Source organism: Hippocampus bargibanti, linkage group LG06 (genome assembly GCF_051943395.1).
Source record: "Hippocampus bargibanti isolate YZ-2025 linkage group LG06, ASM5194339v1, whole genome shotgun sequence".
Lineage (NCBI taxonomy): Eukaryota > Metazoa > Chordata > Actinopteri > Syngnathiformes > Syngnathidae > Hippocampus > Hippocampus bargibanti.
This window is the reverse complement of record NC_142739.1, coordinates 29,484,344-29,506,322: the sequence shown is the minus strand read 5'-3', so window position 1 is coordinate 29,506,322 and position 21,979 is coordinate 29,484,344. Positions and strand designations below refer to the sequence as shown.

The window sequence follows — 21,979 nt, the reverse complement described above, 5'->3', positions numbered from 1 at the left end:
AGAATATGGACTTTAAGGACTACGTCAACATTTAATACAGCGTAAGAAACCTTAGACTCTCTTGTTTCATCGGAAAAAAATGAGTTATTTCCTAAATGATATGGGTCTGGAGTTATATGAGCTTCAAATGAGGGCAGATGTTCAAAATACAATGCAATATATACATATTGGTTTATATCGCGCTTTAACAATAGCTGAAGCTAGAACAAAGTGCTAACATGGAGAAAAAATGGAAATGCCGCCCCCTTGTGGAAAGGAAAAAAACATTGCCAGAGGTCTGGACAGCCCTTTATCGCCACCCAAGCAGGAAAAAAAACCCCAAAACCCTACCTAACAAATTCGGGAATGGCCCTCCACGTCATATGGCAGTGAATGAGTTTATTATTAAAAAAAAAAAAAAAAAAAATCCCATTTTCGGGTTATGAAAGAAATGTGCCTTGGCTCCATTAAAAAAAAAAAAAAACACCCGCGTACTGTGTCCTAAACCTCCACGAGTGTTTTGATTCATTTGACCCCTTTGAGTAATCCCCCATTCACCTCATTTAATATCAGACTACCTCCCAAAAAGTCAAGCGATTCATTTCAGATTGATCGATTTTTTTACTCAAATACCCGCATTTCCCCCCCCCCCCCCCCCACCCCGGCCAGCTGGGAATGGGGCCATTGCACGATGTCGAACCGGCGGGCAAACCGGGGGGGGGGGGGGGGGGGGGCGAACATCTCCCTTGCAAGAGTCCACTCACGTCTTCCTCATTGCAGACAACTGGGGCGTGAAAAGCAAAGCGCGCCACCGTCAACAAGCTGCAATGACGCCAGGTGGCCGCTGGGTGGCGGGACTCTCAACCTGAGAACGTCATGCGAGTCCACAAAATAGTCACATACAGTATACAGTAAAGTCTCGTTATATCGATATTCAAGGCAGTCGGAAAAAATATCGATATAACCGGGACTATCGATATATCCGACCCTGCGCGCATGTAATTTTCTCCGTGCGTGCATAGAAATAGTATCGATATAACCGGGACTATCGATATATCCGATATCGATATAACGACACTTTACTGTATTTGGGGTGTGTGTGCGTGTGTCATACCGACATGTGAGGAACGCTGCAACTGACGGACATCTTGGTTAACTTTCCCGCTTCCATGACAACGCCATTTTGTTTACGTCGGCCATTTTTTTATCGAATACTGAGCTGGCTATCAATAATTAGCTATCTAGCTGGATAGCTAGCTGGCTATCTAGCTATTAGCTTTTCTAGCTGGCTATCAAGATGGCTATCTATTGGCTATTGGATTGGATTGGATTTGTCTTTATTAGTCTCGCAGTGGAGAAATTTACATTTCACAGCAGCAAAGTTATGAAAGGAATGAAAGTAGAAAAACAAAATACCAGAGCTGCTGGAAAGGCAGCCACTCTCGCGGCGCCGTCTTGAAGTCAAAAGAACAACAACAAAAAAACAACAACAACAACAACTAAATAACAAATATCTATCTATTAGCTTTTCTAACTGGGTATCTGGCTCGCTATCTCGCTATCTAGCTAGCTATCTAACTGGCTATCTAGCTGGCTATCTATTAGCTATCTAGCGATTAGCTTTTCTGGCTGGCTATCTATTAGCTAGCTAGCTAGCTTTCTATCTATTTGAGTTATTAGGGGTTGAGTGAATGCTGGCGCGTGTGGCTGCCGCTGCTCACCCACAGAAAAAAAAAACTTATCCTGTGACTGTTAAGTGACCTTGAGAGTTTTGAAATGAAATGTATTATTATTATTATTATTTAGTTTTTTTTTAACTGCCCCTCCATTTTTTTTCCTGTCATTCATTCATTCTCCTCCCATTGCTGATCGTGGCAACCAACAGACTCCTCCTACCCACTTTTTCCCTCCCTCCTTAAACACACGCACACAACAGACACGCAAACACACACACAAACACACACATCTCTCACTCTGGCATGCTCTTTCTCTTTCTTTCTTTCCCTCCCCAGCCCGCTGTCAGTGTCACTCTGTAGTGGAGATGTGGAGCGTCCTTCTGTCCTTCTGTCTTTTTCTCCGACACAATTCAGCCGAGGAAGGTAAGAACAAACTTTATTTGGCATTTTTTTTTAACTTAAGCTCATAAATATGTCTTTTTTTTATCACGGATTGAGTTTCGTGGGTAGGGAGGGTAGAAAGTTACTCACCGTGGCTCCCCCGGGGAACTCTTTGACAGCGATGGATGAGAAAGCCAAGTCCTTGTTACAAGGTGTGTGTGTATTTGTGCATGTGTGGTCCAGGTGTGTGTTGTTGTGCCAACAAACAAAACAATATGGAAACACAAATGAATTCTAACACAAAAATTAATGCTAAATTGCATAAATTACGCCCCTCCCCCCCAGCCCGTCGCGCTCTTATGTCCCCATTAGGCCGGGAAACCCGAATTTGTGTATTTTTGTGTGTTTGTGTGTGTGTGTTGGTGTGTGTCGTGCGCCAACAAACAAAACAATATGGAGATATCAATGAATACTAAGACACAAATGAATGCTAAATTGCATAAGCTACTCCCTCCGTCACTCTCTTATGTCCCCATTATCCAGGGAAACCCGAATGATTGTGTGTGTGTGGTTCCAAGTGTGTGTTGGTGCGTGTCGTACGCCAACAAACAAAAGAATATGAAGAGATGAATGAATACTAAGACACAAATGAATGCTAAATTGCATAAGCTATGCCCCTGTCGCTCTCTTATGTCCCCATTAGGCCAGGAAATCCGTATATGTGTGTTGTTTTTGTGTTTGTGTGTGTGGTACCAGGTGTGTGTTAGTGAGTTTCGTATGCCAACAAACAGAAGAATATGGATACACAAATGAGTGCTAAATTGTATAAGCTACGCCCCACCCCCGTCACTCTCTAATGTCCCCCTTAGGCCAGGAAACCCATATATGTGTGAGTGTTTGTGTGTGTGGTTCCAGGTGTGTGTTGGTGCGTGTCGTACGCCAACAAACAAAACAATACGGAGATATAAATGAATACTAAGACACAAATGAATGCTAAATTACATAAACTACGCCCCCCGTCACTCTCTTATGTCCCCATTAGGCCGGGAAAATCATATGTGTGTGTGTGTGCGTGTGTGTGTGTTTCTGTGTGTGGTTCCTTGAATGGTTTGTGTAGCGGTGAGGGTCAAAATCCCGCTCAAACATTGCATTTGAATGTATATGACAATTTTAGGGCCCGGCAATGTCACTGTAAGATTAGATTGGATTTGATTAGATGACATTAAAAACAAATTAGATAGAATACATTCGATTACATTTTATTACATTGGATTACATTTGAAAATATATTACATTAAATTAGACTAGGTTAGATTAAATTATTTGTCTCACAACTACCAAAAACAAAATACAGGAGCCGCTGTAAAGGCAGCCACTCTCACGGCGCCATATAGCAAGCTAGCCAGCTAGAGAGATAATAGACAGCAAACAGCTAGCTAGCTAGGTAGCCAGCTAATCGAATTTTAATGTAATAAAAACAATACGCAAAATATCAAGCAGACAGTGGTTCAAGTGAGTACATAGCTATAGATAGCTAATGGCTAGCTTGCTAGCCAGCCATATATCTAATAGATAGCTCGCTAGATAGCTAGCGAGCCAGCTACATAGCTAATAGATAGCAAATCGCCAGTAAATAAAGTGCTCGCCCGGTAGCCAGATAGCTAGCCAGATAGCCAGCCTGATAGGAGACAAATTCCTTGTGTGTTCTACATACCTGGCTAATAAAGTTAATTTTGAATGTCAATAGTGACACTGTAACTTTGCACCCTGGGGGTTTAATTCTTGACACCATGTTGCTCACTTGAGCTATCTAGCTAGCTATCTAGCTGGCTACCTATATAGCTATCTAACCAAGATAACCCAAAATACCCCGAATATATTCCCACACATTATCCCATATATTCCCAAATAACCCAGTTGGTTATCCCACTTTATGGGGTCGTGTTGACATTCTCACTTGAAGGTCATGTGGGCCAAATTTCCGTGCGCGTGGGGGGGGGGTTGCTCTTTAACTGCATCTTAATTAGGCTGATCGTCGGCCTTTCCTTGGGTGTGATAAGCCTTCTTTCCAGGTTGGTGTCAAAAGAAAACAAAAGACTTGCTAAGCGTGACACAGTTGGTTGTCACTGGCTCGGAAATAAAAAGCAAGTCGGCGCGGGATGAGGAGGATGCAGTGTCAGCAGGTTTTGTTATGTTTTTGTTTTTCCCGAAAGAATAGATTTAGTATGCAAGAGAAAACACGAGCAGTGCATTTACCTCAATGTTTTGGATATTTGAACTGAAGGAGACAGGAAATATAGTAATCATAACTGGCATATTGTATTTATCCTCTGTAAGAAACCAATTCATTATATAGCAGGTTACTTGGAGTAGTTGAATAAAGTCTTCTTTGCGTGTCTCCAAGACCAAGTGCTATTTTCCTTTTTAAATAAAAAAACACTTTCGAGGAAGCTGGAACAGATTAATGGCAGTTCCATTCATTTTTATGGTGAACATTGTTTTGAGATACACATGTTCTCGATTCCAAGCGTGTTCACAGAGTGCATTTAAACTTTGTGGGAATGTTATTTATAGATTGATTGATTGATTGATTGATTGATTTAGTTATTTATCTGGCAGTTCATTCTTTTTTTTTATGTTGTTCTTTATTTATTTATTTGGCTATTGTTTTAAATTTATTTAGTTATTTATTTATTTGGCTATTTATTTATGTGGCTATTTATTTATTCACTTATTTCTCAATTTATTTATTTATTTATTTGGCTGTTTATTTATGTGGCAATTTATTTATTCATTTATTTCTCAGTTTATGTATTTATTTATTTACATATTTATTTGTTTATTTATTTATTTGACAATGTATTTATTTTTATCATTTATTTTTTTATGTGGCTTATTTATTTATTTATCTATTTGTTTATTTACATATTTATTTCTTTGAAAATTTATTTATTTATTTATTTATTTGGCTATTTATTTTTGGTTTATTTATTTATTTGGCTGTTTATTTATGTGGCAATTTATTTATTCATTTATTTCTCAGTTTATGTATTTATTTATTTACATATTTATTTGTTTATTTATTTGACAATGTATTTATTTTTATCATTTATTTTTTATGTGGCTTATTTATTTATTTATCTATTTGTTTATTTACATATTTATTTCTTTGAAAATTTATTTATTTATTTATTTATTTGGCTATTTATTTATGTGGCTATTTATTTATTCACTTATTTCTCTATTTATTTATTTATTTATTTATTTATTTATTTATTCATTTATTTGGCTGTTTATTTATGTGGCTATTTATTTATTCATTTATTTCTCAGTTTATGTATGTATGTATGTATGTATTTATTTAGTTACATATCTATTTATTTATTTGTTCATTTATTTATTTGGCAATTTATTTATTTTTATTATTTATTTTTGTATTTGGCTATTTATTTATTTATTTATTTACTGATTTATTTTTCATTTATTAATTTATTTGGCAATGTGTTTATGTGGCTCTTTATTTATTCATTTATTTCTCATTTTATTTATTTATTTATTTAAATTGTTTTATATTTATTTATTTCTCATTGTATTTATTTATTTCTCATTTTATTTATTTATTTATTTATTTATTTATACGAAATCAGAGCCAAGTCTTTGGTGGATGGCGTGAGGTGTTACAGTAAGATGTGGCGCGGTAAACAGGCGCCACGCCGACAACAAACGCCACGCTTTGCAGGCGCGAGAGTGTGACTGCAAATGCGGAAAATCAATTCGGAGGATGCGAGTTGGAGGGGCGCTCAGCTGTGAGCCGAGCGGACGCGGTCGCCCGTGAACTGATATTTGGGGGAGGATGGGTCACCGCTGAACGGCAGACGAGAGCTTTTACACCCACGCTTGGACACTGCGAGAGACGGACACGATCGACGTCCGCTTTTAATGTACGGCGAGGCGGCGCCTGCAGACACTTTGCCAGATAAATAATACACATGGGAACTGAGGGGGGGTGGGGGGAGGGGGGGGTGGAGAAGAAGCAAGGTGACAAAAGTAGTCGCGCCGCATTTAAAAGATGTATTTGACAGACTTGTCTGGACTTAACGGAAAAAAAAGGATGCATTCAACTCCTGAGGGGAAACAAGAAAGTAGACAGAAAAACCTGCTGAGTGACTTCGCCGCCGGTCGAGGAGGACTCTTGCAAAAATATACTATATATATATATATACAGTAAAGTCTCGTTATATCGATATCGGATATATCGATAGTCCGGTTATATCGATATTTTTTCGGACTCCCTTGAATATCGATATAACGAGACTTTACTGTAGTAAAGTCTCGTTATATCGATATCGGATATATCGATAGTCCCGGTTATATCGATACTATTTCTATGCACGCACGGAGAAAATTACACGCAAACAGGGTTGGATATATCGATAGTCCCGGTTATATCGATATTTTTTCGGACTCCCTTGAATATCGATATAACGAGACTTTACTGTATATATATATACATATATACATACTCACTCAGCAGGTTTTTCTGTCTATATATATATACATATATACATACTCTATATATATATATATATATATATATACAGTAAAGTCTCATTATATCGATATTCAAGGGAGTCCGAAAAAATATCGATATAACCGGACTATCGATATATCCAACCCTGTTTGCGTGTAATTTTCTCCGTGCGTGCATAGAAATAGTATCGATATAACCGGGACTATCGATATATCCGATATCGATATAACGAGACTTTACTGTATATATATATATATATATATATATATATATATATATATATATATATATATATATATATGTGAGTATATATATATACTGTGAGTGTATATATATACACACAGTGTGTATATCTATCTATCTATCTATCTATCTATCTATCTATCTATCTATCTATCTATCTATCTATCTATCTATCTATCTATCTATCTATCTATCTATCATAGTTATTATTCTTAATATTTCCCCCCCAAAGTATTCAATCAGTCATGTTATCGTTGTCGTAGGTGAAAGGAGCAACATGCCTATTTTAAAGTCCCCTTGGTGAATATTTGTATTCCCGCCGGGTTCGGAGGATGTGTGATGGAAGCTTAAAGGGGGGGGGGGGGGACCGGGGTTCAAGGGACGTGATGGAGAAGCCGGTCAAAGAAGCACCGCTGCTGCTTTCAATGCGACAGCACTCAGGTCCAGATTGCAGACTCGGCACTTTTCCGAGCTGTCAGGAACAAAAGCTGAGTGTTTCTTGCTGTCAGATGGACCCCCCACACCCCCACAACCCCTTCCCCCCCAAAAAAATGGTGATGCTGTGACCGCCGCGTGTGTGCGACAGAGTTAAATAAAGATGCTTTTACAGCCAAGTGGCCGTGCCCGCAAATATAAATATAAATATATATATATTTTATCCATGTCGCATGTTCTTAATTCTCCGAAAGCTTTCTATCTATTTGAGTTACTTCCAGGTTCAGAACTCAACGCTCCACCTCGCCATGTCAGCGTGAATTATTCACTTCCCGAATGTCACGTCACGCCACGACACATACATGAAGCTCGTGCTCATGTACATTTTTTTCCCCTCTCGCATATTTCCCCCCCTCATGATGAGATAAACATGAATATTCATGTTTAAATCGTTATAACTCAAGCTTGGCTGGACTAATAACCCCTTACAGTAAATGTTCATTGAATTTGGAGAGACACGCATAGCATGTGCGAAATAGAAGAGCATTCAATGGGCATTTTTTGCCGTTGTTATCAATTTTGCTCAAATGCTAGTTAGCTATTTGCTATCTATTAGTTATCTGACTAGCTGGGTGACTATGTCGCTAGCTATCCATTAGCTGTCTGGCTATCTATCTCGCTGTCTGGTTAGCTAGCTATTATTATAATTGAAAAATGACGGTGTTGTAAATCTTATTATACACACACACACCTACATTTTTGTCTCTACCTTGTATTCAAGCGCCTATCGACATATTTTTCCATAGAGCGCACCGTCGCTTCATTTTTGCATGGGACGTCATGTGTCAGCATGCAGCGCCCTGAGTTCTAGTGCATTTTGCTTCGATGGAGTGCTCGAAGCACGAGTGGAAAAATGCATTGAGTCGCCCACACACATCTCACCCTTTAATAGCCTGAAATTTTTGTTTTCAGTGTTTTATTTTGTAAAGTAATAGTTCACTCCATCACGTTCTATTTTTAGCATGGCCGACGTATCGATGTCACGGTTGAAATGCTTCGCAAATGTAGTTTTATGGGGACCTGGGAACGGATTATTCTCATTTTAATGGTTTCTTATGGGAAATAAATGTTTGGCAGACAAACTTTTCGCCTTACACAAACCTTCTGGGAACCAACCAGGCGTATTTATTTACATTTGTTTGTGCTTATTTATTTATGTATTTATATATGTATTTGTTATTTTTTATTTGTTATTTGTTATTTTTATTTTTTATTTATATGTATATATGTATGTATTTATTTGTTTATTTATGTGTTTATTTGTTTGTTTATATATATATATTTGTATAAATTTATGTATTTCTATATCTATTTATGTATGTGTTTATTTGTTTGTTTATGTATTAATTTGTTTGTTTGTATGTATGTATGTATGTATGTATTTATTTATAGGTTTGTTTATTCATCTAATAATGAAAGAACTTCCGGGTTGAGTGACCGCTGGCGCGTGTGCCTGCCGCTGCTCACCCACAGAAAAACTTCATCCTGTGACTGTAAAGTGACCTTGAGAGTTTTGAAAGGCACTAAAAAAAAAGAAATGTTTTATTATTATTATATGTCAACGGCAGTGACGGGTAATGCATGTCACTCGTAGGCCTTCAGTAGTGCTATGTCTGAATCAATCAGCTGTGAATGTGCTGTGATATTACTACATGTCCACTAGAGGGTGTCGTTGGGCAGGAAATAACTTAAGAAATACTGTCATTAAACTCTGAATTTTTACGATGAATGTCTGGATTCATATAACCTCCTAAAATTGAAATATTATCTTTTGTATGTGACAGTGATGCTGCTGGACACAACGGAGTCGACCACCGAACTGGGCTGGACCACCTACCCGGACACGGGGGTAAGGAACCAGAACCAGAACCGGAACCAGAACAAGAACGAACGTTCCACAAGCAAATGTTGACGCCGTGAACCTTGGCGCCATGGCTTAAAATCACCCCCTACATGTTCCGTGTCATGTGATTTCATCCATGATGAGATTGCACTGATTAAACCAAAGATGGGCCAGACTTTCACATGCGTGCATCAAGCATGTGTGTGTGTGTGTGTGTGTGTGTGTGTGTGTGTGTGTGTGTGTGTGTGTGTGTGTGTGTGTGTGTGTGCGTGTGTGTGTGTGTGTGTGTGTGTGTGTGTGTGTGTGTGTGTGTGTGTGTGTGTGTGTGTGTGTGTGTGTGTGTGTGTGCGTGCGTGCATGCATGCCTGTTCCGGGTTGCGTGACTGCGCCTGGGTCACGTCCTGGGTCAGTAAAGTTCATTCATCTGTGAGTGATTGTGACGCACTACTAATATGTCTTCTAATTACACACACACACACACACACACACACACACACACACACACACACACACACACACACACACACACACACACACACGCACACAATTTAGCCTTTGTCATCATTTCGTGAAAAGTGAACAACAATTTAAAGACGTCAGAATTCACCCTAATGTATAGTTTGGGCGAAGTTTTTATCCTGAGGAAAACCAGAACCGCTGTTGTGTATTCAAGAGGAAAATTCAATGAATTAATTTAAACTTCCATTTTTTTTAATTTTAATTTAAATTTTAATTTTACATTTCCATTTTTTTTTGGCTCCTCTTCTGCTCAAAGTGCTGTTTTCTTTCTTTTGGTATTTTCATAGGCAGGCACGGGTGGGGTGTGAGGCTTGCGCCGTTGTGGGAGTGAACACAGCCAACCAACCGACTCATTCGTTTTTAACTCATTTACTGCCATTCCCGAATTTGTATGAGTATTGAAAAGCGTGACGTGGAGCGCCATTCCCCAATTTGTTCGGATTTTGTTTTTTCATGCTTGGGTGCCGATAAACCGCTGGTTAGACCTCTGGCAGTGTTTTTTTCCCTTCCACGAGGGGGCAGCATTTCTGTTTTTTTTTGTCCATGTTAGCGGTTTGTTCCACCTTCAAGCCTTATATAAACAAGAGCAAACGACAAGGTTTTAGAAGGCGCACCGTTGACCAGTGTTGGGGTTTCAGGGCCTACAAGGCCTTCTCTGCTGGCCTAAAATATCTGAATTACAGACTAATTTCAATTATATCTCGTCCATGAATTCTTATTAACTCATTCAGGGTCATTCCCGAATTTACTCTGTAATTGAAAAGTGTCACGTGCGCCATATAAACCAATAGTGTATTCTACTGCATTGTATTTTGTACATCCGCCCCCATTTCAAGCTCAGATAACTCCAGACCAATATAACTTAGGAATTAACTCTTTTTTTTTCTGATGAAAGAAGAGAGTCTAAGGTCTTCTATAACGCTGTATTGAATGTTTATGGAGTCCTATCTGAAACTTTAACAGAAGCATATATAGACCCTCTAGAAGTTTAGAATGAAAAACGTGTGAGGACCATCCAAAAGGTCCTCACTTGTCAAAAATGTCCTCACTACGTGTGGTCTAAAATGTTAGTGGTCCTCACAAGACTCGTCATACAAACACACACACACACACACACACATTGAAACACAAACGAGTCATAACAACTACACCCCCCCTCCCCCCAGAGCCCCCCCACCGTGATCTGTTTCCTTTGCTTGCTGCCTCGGGTCATAGGAGCATATCTTAAGCTAACACACATACACGGGTCCCGTCATGCACATAAGCACCCTATGTATGTGCATTTATCATTTGCGAGATGATGTGCAAAAAATGTGTCCACTTCAGTGCCAGGGTTTTTGTCATTATCACTCAAATTCCAGGATGTAGAGAATATTGAGTTTTAGGACTCCATAAACATTCAATACAGCGTTATAGAAGACCTTAGAGTCTCTTCTTTCATCAGAAAAAAAAGAGTTAATTCCTAAGTTATATTGGTCTGGAGTTATCTGAGCTTGAAATGGGGGCGGATGTACAAAATACAATGCAGTAGAATACACTATTGGTTTATATGGCGCACGTGACACTTTTCAATTACAGAGTAAATTCGGGAATGACCCTGAATGAGTTAATAAGAATTCATGGACAAGATATAATTGAAATTAGTCTGTAATTCAGATAGTTTTAGGCCAGCAGAGAAGGCCTTGCAGGCCCTGAAACCCCAACACTGGTCAAGGGTGCGCCTTCTAAAACCTTGTCGTTTGCTCTTGTTTATATAAGGCTTGAAGGTGGAACAAAGCGCTAACATGGACAAAAAAAAAACCAGAAATGCCGCCCCCTCGTGGAAGGGAAAAAAACACTGCCAGAGGTCTAACCAGCGGTTTATCGGCACCCAAGCATGAAAAAACAAAATCCGAACAAATTGGGGAATGGCGCTCCACGTCACGCTTTTCAATACTCATACAAATTCGGGAATGGCAGTAAATGAGTTAAAAACGAATGAGTCGGTTGGTTGGCTGTGTTCACTCCCACAACGGCGCAAGCCTCACACCCCCACCGTGCCTGCCTATGAAAATACCAAAAGAAAGAAAACAGCACTTTGAGCAGAAGAGGAGCCAAAAAAAATGGAAATGTAAAATTAAAATTTAAATTAAAAAAAATGGAAGTTTAAATTAATTCATTGAATTTTCCTCTTGAATACACAACAGCGGTTCTGGTTTTCCTCAGGATAAAAACTTCGCCCAAACTATACATTAGGGTGAATTCTGACCTCTTTAAATTGTTGTTCACTTTTCATTAAATGATGACAAAGGCTAAATTGTGTGTGTGTGTGCGTGTGTATGTGTGTGTGCTCTTTTCTTTTTCAAAACTCTTTCCACCCTTTTTTTTCTCCATGTGCCGTCTTTTCCCAGGCTCCGAGGCATATGGAGATTCGGTGTAACTTGCTGACTCTCAGGCACCCCCCCCCCCACCCTTTAGCCTCCCGTTGTTATTCTTTTAATCTTACCTTCTTTCTTTCACATGCACGCAACTGCACATTCACTCTTTCTGGGACCCCAAGATTGCGTCCATATGTCTGGAAATACCATGTGAGCTTGTGTGTGTGTGTGTCTGTGTGTTCTTGTTTGGGGTCTTAGCTGAAACCCCTCCCCGTCCGTCCTTTGTCACCGGAGGGATTACCAGGCTCACCCGCATTTCAGCTCAAATCAAATCAAATCATAAATAAGACGTCCCATATCCTCCTACGCAAACACACACGCACGCAATGCTCTCGATCACAAGTTATATCTATATATCTAGTTATCGAGCGAGCTAGCTATCTTACTAGCTCGCTATCTAGCTAACTCGCTATCTAGCTAGCTTGTTACCGAGCTAGCTCGCTGACTAGAAAGCTGACTTTCTCACTGGCTCGCTACCTAGCTGGCCCGCTATCCAGCTCGCTCGCTATTTAGTTAGCTCGCTACCTAGCTAGCTTGCTACCTGGATAGCTCGCTACCTAGCTAGCTCTCTATCATATATAGTCTCTCTCTATTCTATCTATAGATAGATAGATAGATAGTAAAACTTTGATTGAAAAATATGATACATACGTGAAAACTAAATACATAAATAAGCAAGTGACTGTTACTTAAAAAAATAAAAGCAAAAAAAGAATTTAAAAAATACCAAAAAATGAGGAAACAAATCTGTTACGTGTCACTCCACACACGACAAAGTATTTCATGTCAATTTAATGTAAATTCCCTTCCTTGCTGTTTCATCTTTGTCTCCATTTATGATCCACTCATTTTATTGTGAAAGCACAGTCGAATGAATCTTTGTGTGTTTGCGGCTCATCATTATTATAATCGGACCAAATGTTGTGCGATGATGACGCTGATTTTTGTCACAATCGCACAAAGATAGACACTTGACTTCCTGGCTCGGATGTGAGTGTTTGGATCTTTTGTTCCACCCCCACCTCACCCACCTCACCCTCACCCTCCCCCCCCATCCCGCCTGCCATTGATAATGATAATGCATCACTCCACAATGTTACTCCAGAAAATGATTTTACATTTTGCTCAAATTTTCCCTTAAAGGACAACCGACGCAAGTTGTGTCCATGATTCGTAAAATGGCTTCCAGTGACTTCTACTGAGCGTATTTTACAAAGATTCCACCGCATATAGCGATATTTTATCTTTTAAGACTCGCGCTGAATATTCCGGAAGTCTTGTTTTTGAGTTGGTGACGAGTCCGTACGTGACGTCACTGAAGGAACGCCCCTCACCGAGAAAGGACATACCTTGCATCACCTCAATGCATTTTGCGGTACTTTGGTCTGAAAACTTCGTGTTGATGGGGAAATTAGAAGAAAAACACATAAATAACGCGACGGTGAATCGTTGTGTGTTGACGTTCGCTTACAAAAACGTCCCAGGAGACAATTTCCACGGAGCTTTGTCGCCATCTTCTGCCTTTTTTTGGGTACTGTGAGGACTAAAGAGTTTGTCACTACATTTCTCTCCAGATGAATGAAAATGATCGGAATAAATTCTTTAATCGATTGCAAACATGTATGCTTTCCTCTTCAGAACTATTTGAATCATATTCATAACTGGATGCGTAACAAGAAAGCATCTTCTCCGAATCTAATGCAAATTGTTTTGATTCTCGAGCAAGGCAAGACGTCCTGGCGTGACGTCACGAACAAGGAGGCGGGACCTTCTGAAACTGAGTTTCTGAGGTCATTTTAAAGTAGTTTTGGGACACTTTAAGTCATTTTTATTGGTGTTTTGCATTTGACTAAAAATATCATCCTGCATGTTTTGGGTATTTTAGATGCTATAAACATTTTTCTGATGTCAGTTAGGAGAAACAAAAAAAAATGGTGTCGGTTGTCCTTTAAAAGACATTGTATAGCTCTCAATGTTGTCCATATCCCTTCTAGTGGGACGAAGTGAGCGTCCTGGACGACCGCGGGAGGCTCATCCGGACATTTGAGGTGTGCAACATCAACCAGAAATCCCGGACGAAGGACAACTGGTTGGCCACGCCCTTCCTGTCCCGCCATTCCGCCCCACGGGTTTTCGTCACGCTACGCTTCTCCGTGCGGGACTGCGCTAGCCTGCGGAACCCGTCGCCCACCTGCCGGGAGACGCTCACCCTGTACTACAAGCAGGCCGACAGCCAGCAGGAACTGGAGAGGACGTGGGCGCCTGAGGTGAGGCTTTTTTTCTCAATTTAGCCAACACTTGGGTGACCTTTTTTTCCATAATTGTGGGGACTAAAAAGTCAATTCCCTTTTCCTGTGGTGTTCCTCAGGGGTCAATCACGGGGCCCTGCTAGTGTCATGTTTAACTCGTGAAATGTTAGCGATGGGCTAATTGGGTCACTTTACAGTCACAGGATATATTTTCTGCGGGTGAGCAGTGGCAGCCACACGCGCCAGCCGGAAGTTACTCAAATAGATAGAAAGCTAGCTGGCTAATATATAGCTAATTGCTAGCTAGCTAGAAAGCTAGCTAACTATATAGCTAATAGATATACAGATAGATAGCTTGCTTGCACCGCATTTTGAAGCCTTTATTGATGACTTCAGAGCCTTTGAGACTCTCAACTAATAATAATAATAATAATAATAATAATAATAATAATAATACACAAACAACGTCAATATGCAGCATTTTAAGGGGAAAAATACAATAAACTGAAACGAAAATCAAAATGAAATATCGGGCCAGAGCTACCAGCAAAATTTTTGTTCGATGACGAAGCTTTTCGGATGAAGGGGAAACACCCGACACCTTGAAAGAAGTACAGCCAGAGGATAGCTGAAGAAACCTTTTCATCGATGACATTTAAAAACTAACCATCTCTCATGGTGATGATAACGCTGGTTAGTTTCATACCATTCGCCAAATTCATTTTCACATTTTCCCTTTAAAGCAAATAACACGTGACGTGCGCTATGCTAATCATCCTCCTCGTTCGTGTTCTTGCCAAAGGGGGGGGGGATGACGGATGACATCACACCCCATGTGAAGCTAATAAGCTACGATTCAAAGATGTCGCTGTCATCTCTCCAAACATCACCACGCTCCTTCTAATTGCCTCTAAAGGCTTCCTTAAGTGGCTGCGGCAATCTTTCCAAAGATGTTTTATTTATTACCGAAACAACTTGGGACCCGATGTCCCAAAAAAAAAATAATAATAAAATAAACCGCAGGCGTGTGCAGCCGTCGCAAGAGGGAGGTGAGATTTTTATAAAGATGAGTGAGTGTCTTGCTCCTCGAGAGATGAGATGTTTTTTTTTTCGTTCCTTTTTTTTATTTTAAACATGCAAATCAAAGCCTGATGAGGAAGCGCTGGAAGTCTTCAAGAACGCAAATTCCTACAGCGAGCTGCTTATGGCCGAGTCTGTGTTTACTTGCCTCACTTTCTCTCGCTCTCATATTTATTTAGTCAGATGAGTGAGATCGTTGATCATTTTGCGCTATATTTATTTGCATGACAAATACCGATAAAGATGATCAATAGAAAAACATTTATTTCTAATAGGGTTAGAGATCAAATGTGTTACTATTATTATTATTATTATTAGTAGTAGTAGTAGTAGTAGTAGTAGTCGTAGTTGTAGTAGTAGTAGTAGCATTATTATTATTATTATTATTATTATTATTATTATTATTATTATTATTTTATTGTTGGCAATAGAATTTGCATTATTGGTAATATCAGTAGTATTATTAGTATTATGCTGCAGATGTTGTGAAAGCATATTGTATTATTATTATTATTATTATTATTATTATTATTATTATTATTATTATTATTATTATTAATGCTGCTGCTATGAAATGTAAATTTCTCCACTGCGAGACTAATAAAGGCAAATCCAATCCAATTATTATTATTATTATTATTATTATTATTATTATTATTAGCATTGGCATTATTGGTAAAATCAGTAGTATTTTTAGTATCATTATGCCGCAGCTGTTGTGAAAGCATATTGTATTATTATTATTATTATTATTATTATTATTGTTGTATTTTGCGTCACGTTGAATAAAATATTTTGTAGTGTGCATGCCGAGTCGCTAGGGGAAGCACTAGCAAAAGTATTGGATATTATCCACGAGTAAGCTACTATCATTTCACTAGCAAAGCTGCCAGTGAAATAAAAAACAGATTTATTTAAAATAGTGTTATAATATAACATCTATAATAATAATGATGAGGATAATAATTAATATTATAATGATATATATATATTTATTTTGCGTCATGTCGAATAAAATGTGGTGGAGTGTGTATGCATGTCGCTCGGCGGGGCACTTCCGGTGGTATTGGACGTCATTCTATCCACGAGTAAATTACTCTTATTTCACTGGCGAAGACGCCACATATTTGGCGATACAAAATGTCAATCAATATGGCAGCATTTTATGAGAGGCGATAACGACAAAAATAACAGGTATCTTCACTTTGTTAATCTTCGATTAAACTCAAGGGAAGGGGCGGAACTGTCAATGTTGATTAGCGTTTTTTGAGGCGCCATATTCGTTCGAATATACGATCGTAGTTTCTCACATCCGTCGTGGCTTCGTGTCATTAATATTCCAAATTAAATGAAATTAATCCGAACAGAAGACAATCGCGTGTTTGCCGTGTCACAAAATGTAGTCGTTTTGTTTGTCACGCAATCGTTGCCATGTTTTTTCTCCCCCCCTCCTCGCAGCCTTCGAGCGGTGAAAAGGAGAGCAGGGAGGGTTGGGTGAAGATTGATACCATCGCCGCCGACAAAAGTTTTTCCAAGGTGGAGCCCAGTTCGCCACATCGGTACCAACCCAACCGATACAGCCGCGTCAACATCAAGACGCGCAGCTTTGCGCCGCTCACGCGCAACGGGTAAGGACACTCGTTTGCACTAGTGATGTGTCGTTCGTGAACGAGCCGGTTCTTCTCTGAAGTGAACGAAGAGAGCCGGTTCCTAACAAGGAGCCGCAAATGGGAGCCGACTTTTTTGTCCTCTATTCCCCGCCCCCAGTCTTCGGTTAAAGCTGCACGTGATTGGTCAATATCCGTTGTAGAGGAGTGAGGAGAGAATTACAATCGATTAACGAATTTATTTGTGCCATTTTGAAGCAACATTGGGGGAAAATCTCTCACCCCAAAAAAAGGCACAAAATGGCGACCCCCTGTGGCCACCTCTGTTTCCACAGGCTGATAAATTCCTTATATGGCGCTTGGACACCCACTTCTGGCCTTCTGGCGGCAACACGAGGTCCCCAGACCAAACAAGTACAGCAAAATACATTGACGTGATGGAAGGACCGCTACAATGCGTCTTTTTTTACGGTCAAGGGCGGTCCTTTCGTGACGTCACGTACGGACTCGTCACCAACTCAAAAACAAGACTTCCTGAATATTCAGCGCAAGTCTTAAAAGATAAAATATAGCTATATGCGGGGGAATCTTTGTAAAATACGCTCAATAGAAGTCATTTGAAGCCATTTTACAAATTATGGACACAACTTGTCCGGAGACGTCGGTTGTCTTTGAAGCAAAATAAATAAATAAACACAAACTCAAGAGCCATTTGGGAGCCAGAGGTGTATATGCAGTGGTCAATAGCAGAGTCCGGCACCGCCACGTCTGGACAGTAGGGATATTATATAGGGCCTAAACTACCAGCAAAAAATAGTTTGCTGACGAAGCCTCTTGGATAAGAAGCGTCCGACACCTTTAAAGCAGAACAGATGCCGGCTGAAGAAACTTTTTCATCACGACCGGTCATTATTTTTCCTCCTGTGGCAGATTCGTCCTGGCCGTCGTGGACAGCGGCGCCTGCGTTTCCCTCATGGGCGTGTCGGTTTTCTACCGCCGCTGTCCCGCCACCAGCCTCTACTTGGCGTCCTACCCCGCCACCCCCTGCGGTGCGGAGCCCACCGCGTTGGTTCCCGTGACCGGCGCGTGCGTCCCTCGCAGCAAGGCCCAAGGGGCCGGCGGGCCTCGCCTGCACTGTAACGCCGAAGGCGAGTGGATGGTGCCGGTCGGAGGCTGCGTCTGCGACGAGGGCTACGAGGCCAACTTGAACGGATCTGCCTGCCTGGGTAAGTCTGACCCGCTTTCCCCATGGATGCTTGCATCATTGCGTTGTCGTGTGGAATGATCTGTGGTGCGCAGATGGGGTGATTAGCCGCGATTGAACAATCCTCTGCTTGGGGAGGAATACAAACGGCAAAAGAAAAGAAGATATTTATAGATTCTATTTGGAACACTTTTTTTTTTTTTTCATTCATAGAATAATCCGGTCCGCCTTCTATATGGAAAAAGTTTGACAAAAAAGGCATTCGTTGGGGGTGAGCTTTATACTCGCACCTTATGCAACAGGAAATATGTTTATAATAATAATATCATTATTATTATTATTATTATTATTATTATTATTATTATTATTATTATTATTATTATTATTATTCTACCTCTTCTTCTTTTTCTTCTTCTTTTTTCCTTCTTTTTCTTCTTTTTTCTTTTTTTCTTCTTTTTTTCTTATTTTTTTCTTATTTTTTTCTTCTTTTTTTTCTTCTTTTTTTTCTTATTTTATTCTTTTTTTCTTTTTCTTGTTCTTCTTGGGGGTGCGCCTTATACTCCGCTGCGCCTTATACAACAGGAAATATGGGATATCAACCGGATATTATTCACGTCTTTGGAATTTGATTTGGATTCTCTTCGGTTCAATCCAAAATTCACAAGAAATCTTTTTTAAAAAAAAATAAATTACTATTTTTATTTATTTTTTATTTTTGGTTGAATTATAGTTGACTTCATTGCACAATACTTGATTACTTTCTTTTATTTGGCACTTAACAAATACTCCCATTTATTAAATAAACAAATAAACAAATTAAATACATAAATACAAAAATACTTAAATAAATGAACAAATGAATACATATATAAATACATAAATACATAAATAAATAAACCTAAATCCCAAAACTAATAAAAACAAAACAATGGCTTTCCTTTTGTGGATATCATTTTCTTTGAACACCAATTTGGCGTTTTAATCCCACACCCCCAAAAATATATAAACAATGACGTCCCTGATCCACTCCTGAAAAGGACGCTTTGATCCTCTCCTTCTTCATGTCAAAAAGAGGGTACAGAAAGTGCTAAAGAATGAATGACTCTGTCTTTGTGTTTTTATATTATTTATTATTTGTTATTTAGTTTTTGTTTTTGTTTTTTTTTTACTTGATGTAACTCCCAGGTTAAGTGAACGCTGGCGCGTGTGGCTACCGCTGCTCACCCGCAGAAAAAAATATCCTGTGACTGTAAAGGGACCTTGAGAGTTTTGAAAGGCGCTTATAAATGAAATGTATTCTTCTTCTTCTTCTTTTTCTTCTTTTTTTCTTCTTTTTCTTTTTCTTTTTCTATTTGTTTTTGTTTTGTTTTGTTTCTTTTTCTTCTTCTTTTTTCTTTTCTTTTTCTTTTTCTTCTTTTTCTTTTTTTCTTCTTTTCTTCTTCTTTTTTTTCTTCTTTTTCTACTTCTTTTTCTTTTTTTCTTCTTTTTTTCTTCTTCTTCTTCTTCTTCTTCTTCTTCTTTTTATTATTATTATTATTATTATTATTATTATTATTATTATTATTATTATTCTGCATTTTTGCTCTTTTTTTTGTGTTCCATAATTTAAAAAATATATTTAAAAATAAAAATATAATTCCGTCATGATCCATATCCTACATTGCACACTCGAGGGCGCACAGTTGACGCTATGCCACTTGGGCGACTGCCTTTTGTTTTCTCGTTGGTTGTTGTTGTTGGTTTATTTTGGGGAGGCAATTAAGAGATGAACAAACAGGAAAGAGATAGAAGGGGGGGGGGGGGGGGGGGCTGCGGTGGGTGAGAGAGTCATCGTGCGCAAGGGATGTGACACATTTAGGTCACGGGGAAGTAATGGCCAATCGCACAAAGTTAGACACTTGACTTCCTGGCTCGGATGTGAGTGTTTGGATCTTTTGTTCCACCCCCACCTCACCCACCTCACCCTCACCCTCCCCCCCCATCCCGTCTGCCATTGATAATGATAATGCATCACTCCACAATGTTACTCCAGAAAATGATTTTACATTTTGCTCAAATTTTCCCTTAAAGGACAACCGACGCAAGTTGTGTCCATGATTCGTAAAATGGCTTCCAGTGACTTCTACTGAGCGTATTTTACAAAGATTCCACCGCATTTAGCGATATTTTATCTTTTAAGACTCGCGCTGAATATTCCGGAAGTCTTGTTTTTGAGTTGGTGACGAGTCCGTACGTGACGTCACTGAAGGAACGCCCCTCACCGAGAAAGGACATACCTTGCATCACCTCAATGCATTTTGCGGTACTTTGGTCTGAAAACTTCGTGTTGATGGGGAAATTAGAAGAAAAACACATAAATAACGCGACGGCGAATCGTTGTGTGTTGACGTTCGCTTACAAAAACGTCCCAGGAGACAATTTCCACGGAGCTTTGTCGCCATCTTCTGCCTTTTTTTGGGTACTGTGAGGACTAAAGAGTTTGTCACTACATTTCTCTCCAGATGAATGAAAATGACCGGAATAAATTCTTTAATCGATTGCAAACATGTATGCTTTCCTCTTCAGAACTATTTGAATGATATTCATAACTGGATGAGGAACAAGAAAGCATCTTCTCCGAATCGAATGCATATTGTTTTGATTCTCGAGCAATGCAAGACGTCCTGGCGTGACGTCACGATCAAGGAGGCGGGACTTTCTGAAGATGCCCAATTCGCAGCTCAATTTTTTTGCAGATTTTGGACACTTTAAGTCATTTTTAATGGTGTTTTGCATTTGACTAAAAATATCATCCTGCATGTTTTGGGTATTTTAGATGCTATAAAACATTTTTCTGATGTCAGTTAGGAAACACAAAAAATTGGTGTCGGTTGTCCTTTAAAAGACATTGTAAAGCTCACAATGTTGTCCATATCCCTTCTAGTGGGACGAAGTGAGCGTCCTGGACGACCGCGGGAGGCTCATCCGGACATTTGAGGTGTGCAACATCAACCAGAAATCCCGGACGAAGGACAACTGGTTGGCCACGCCCTTCCTGTCCCGCCATTCCGCCCCGCGGGTCTTTGTCACGCTACGCTTCTCCGTGCGGGACTGCGCTAGCCTGCGGAACCCGTCGCCCACCTGCCGGGAGACGCTCACCCTGTACTACAAGCAGGCCGACAGCCAGCAGGAACTGGAGAGGACGTGGGCGCCTGAGGTGAGGCTTTTTTTCTAAATTTAGCCAACACTTGTGACCTTTTTTTCCATAATTGTGGGGACTAAAAAGTCAATTCCCTTTTCCTGTGGTGTTCCTCAGGGGTCAATCACGGGGCCCTGCTAGTGTCATGTTTAACTCGTGAAATGTTAGCGATGGGCTAATTGGGTCACTTTACAGTCACAGGATATATTTTCTGCGGGTGAGCAGTGGCAGCCACACACGCCAGCCGGAAGTTACTCAAATAGATAGAAAGCTAGCTAGCTAATATATAGCTAATTGCTAGCTAGCTAGAAAGCTAGCTAACTATATAGATAATAGATATACAGATAGATAGCTTGCTTGCACCGCATTTTGAAGCCTTTATTGATGACTTCAGAGCCTTTGAGACTCTCAACTAATAATAATAATAATAATAATAATAATAATAATAATAATACACAAACAACGTCAATATGCAGCATTTTAAGGGGAAAAATACAATAAACTGAAACGAAAATCAAAATGAAATATCGGGCCAGAGCTACCAGCAAAATTTTTGTTCGATGACGAAGCTTTTCGG

At 39.6% G+C, this 21,979-nt stretch overlaps 1 protein-coding gene across 1 annotated transcript in view; it reads left to right on the top strand.

The window, feature by feature from the left end:
• The first annotated feature begins 1,781 nt into the window (after nucleotides 1–1,781).
• Nucleotides 1,782–21,979, top strand: part of ephb6 (eph receptor B6) — a 42,509-nt gene continuing 22,311 nt past the window's right edge. Inside the window, exons 1-5 of the mRNA XM_088997822.1 lie at nucleotides 1,782–2,078; nucleotides 9,090–9,154; nucleotides 14,079–14,351; nucleotides 16,872–17,041; nucleotides 17,951–18,246. Coding sequence (XP_088853948.1) covers nucleotides 2,021–2,078; nucleotides 9,090–9,154; nucleotides 14,079–14,351; nucleotides 16,872–17,041; nucleotides 17,951–18,246 — 862 coding nt within the window. The 5' untranslated portion in view covers nucleotides 1,782–2,020. The remainder of the gene's footprint in view (nucleotides 2,079–9,089; nucleotides 9,155–14,078; nucleotides 14,352–16,871; nucleotides 17,042–17,950; nucleotides 18,247–21,979) is intronic.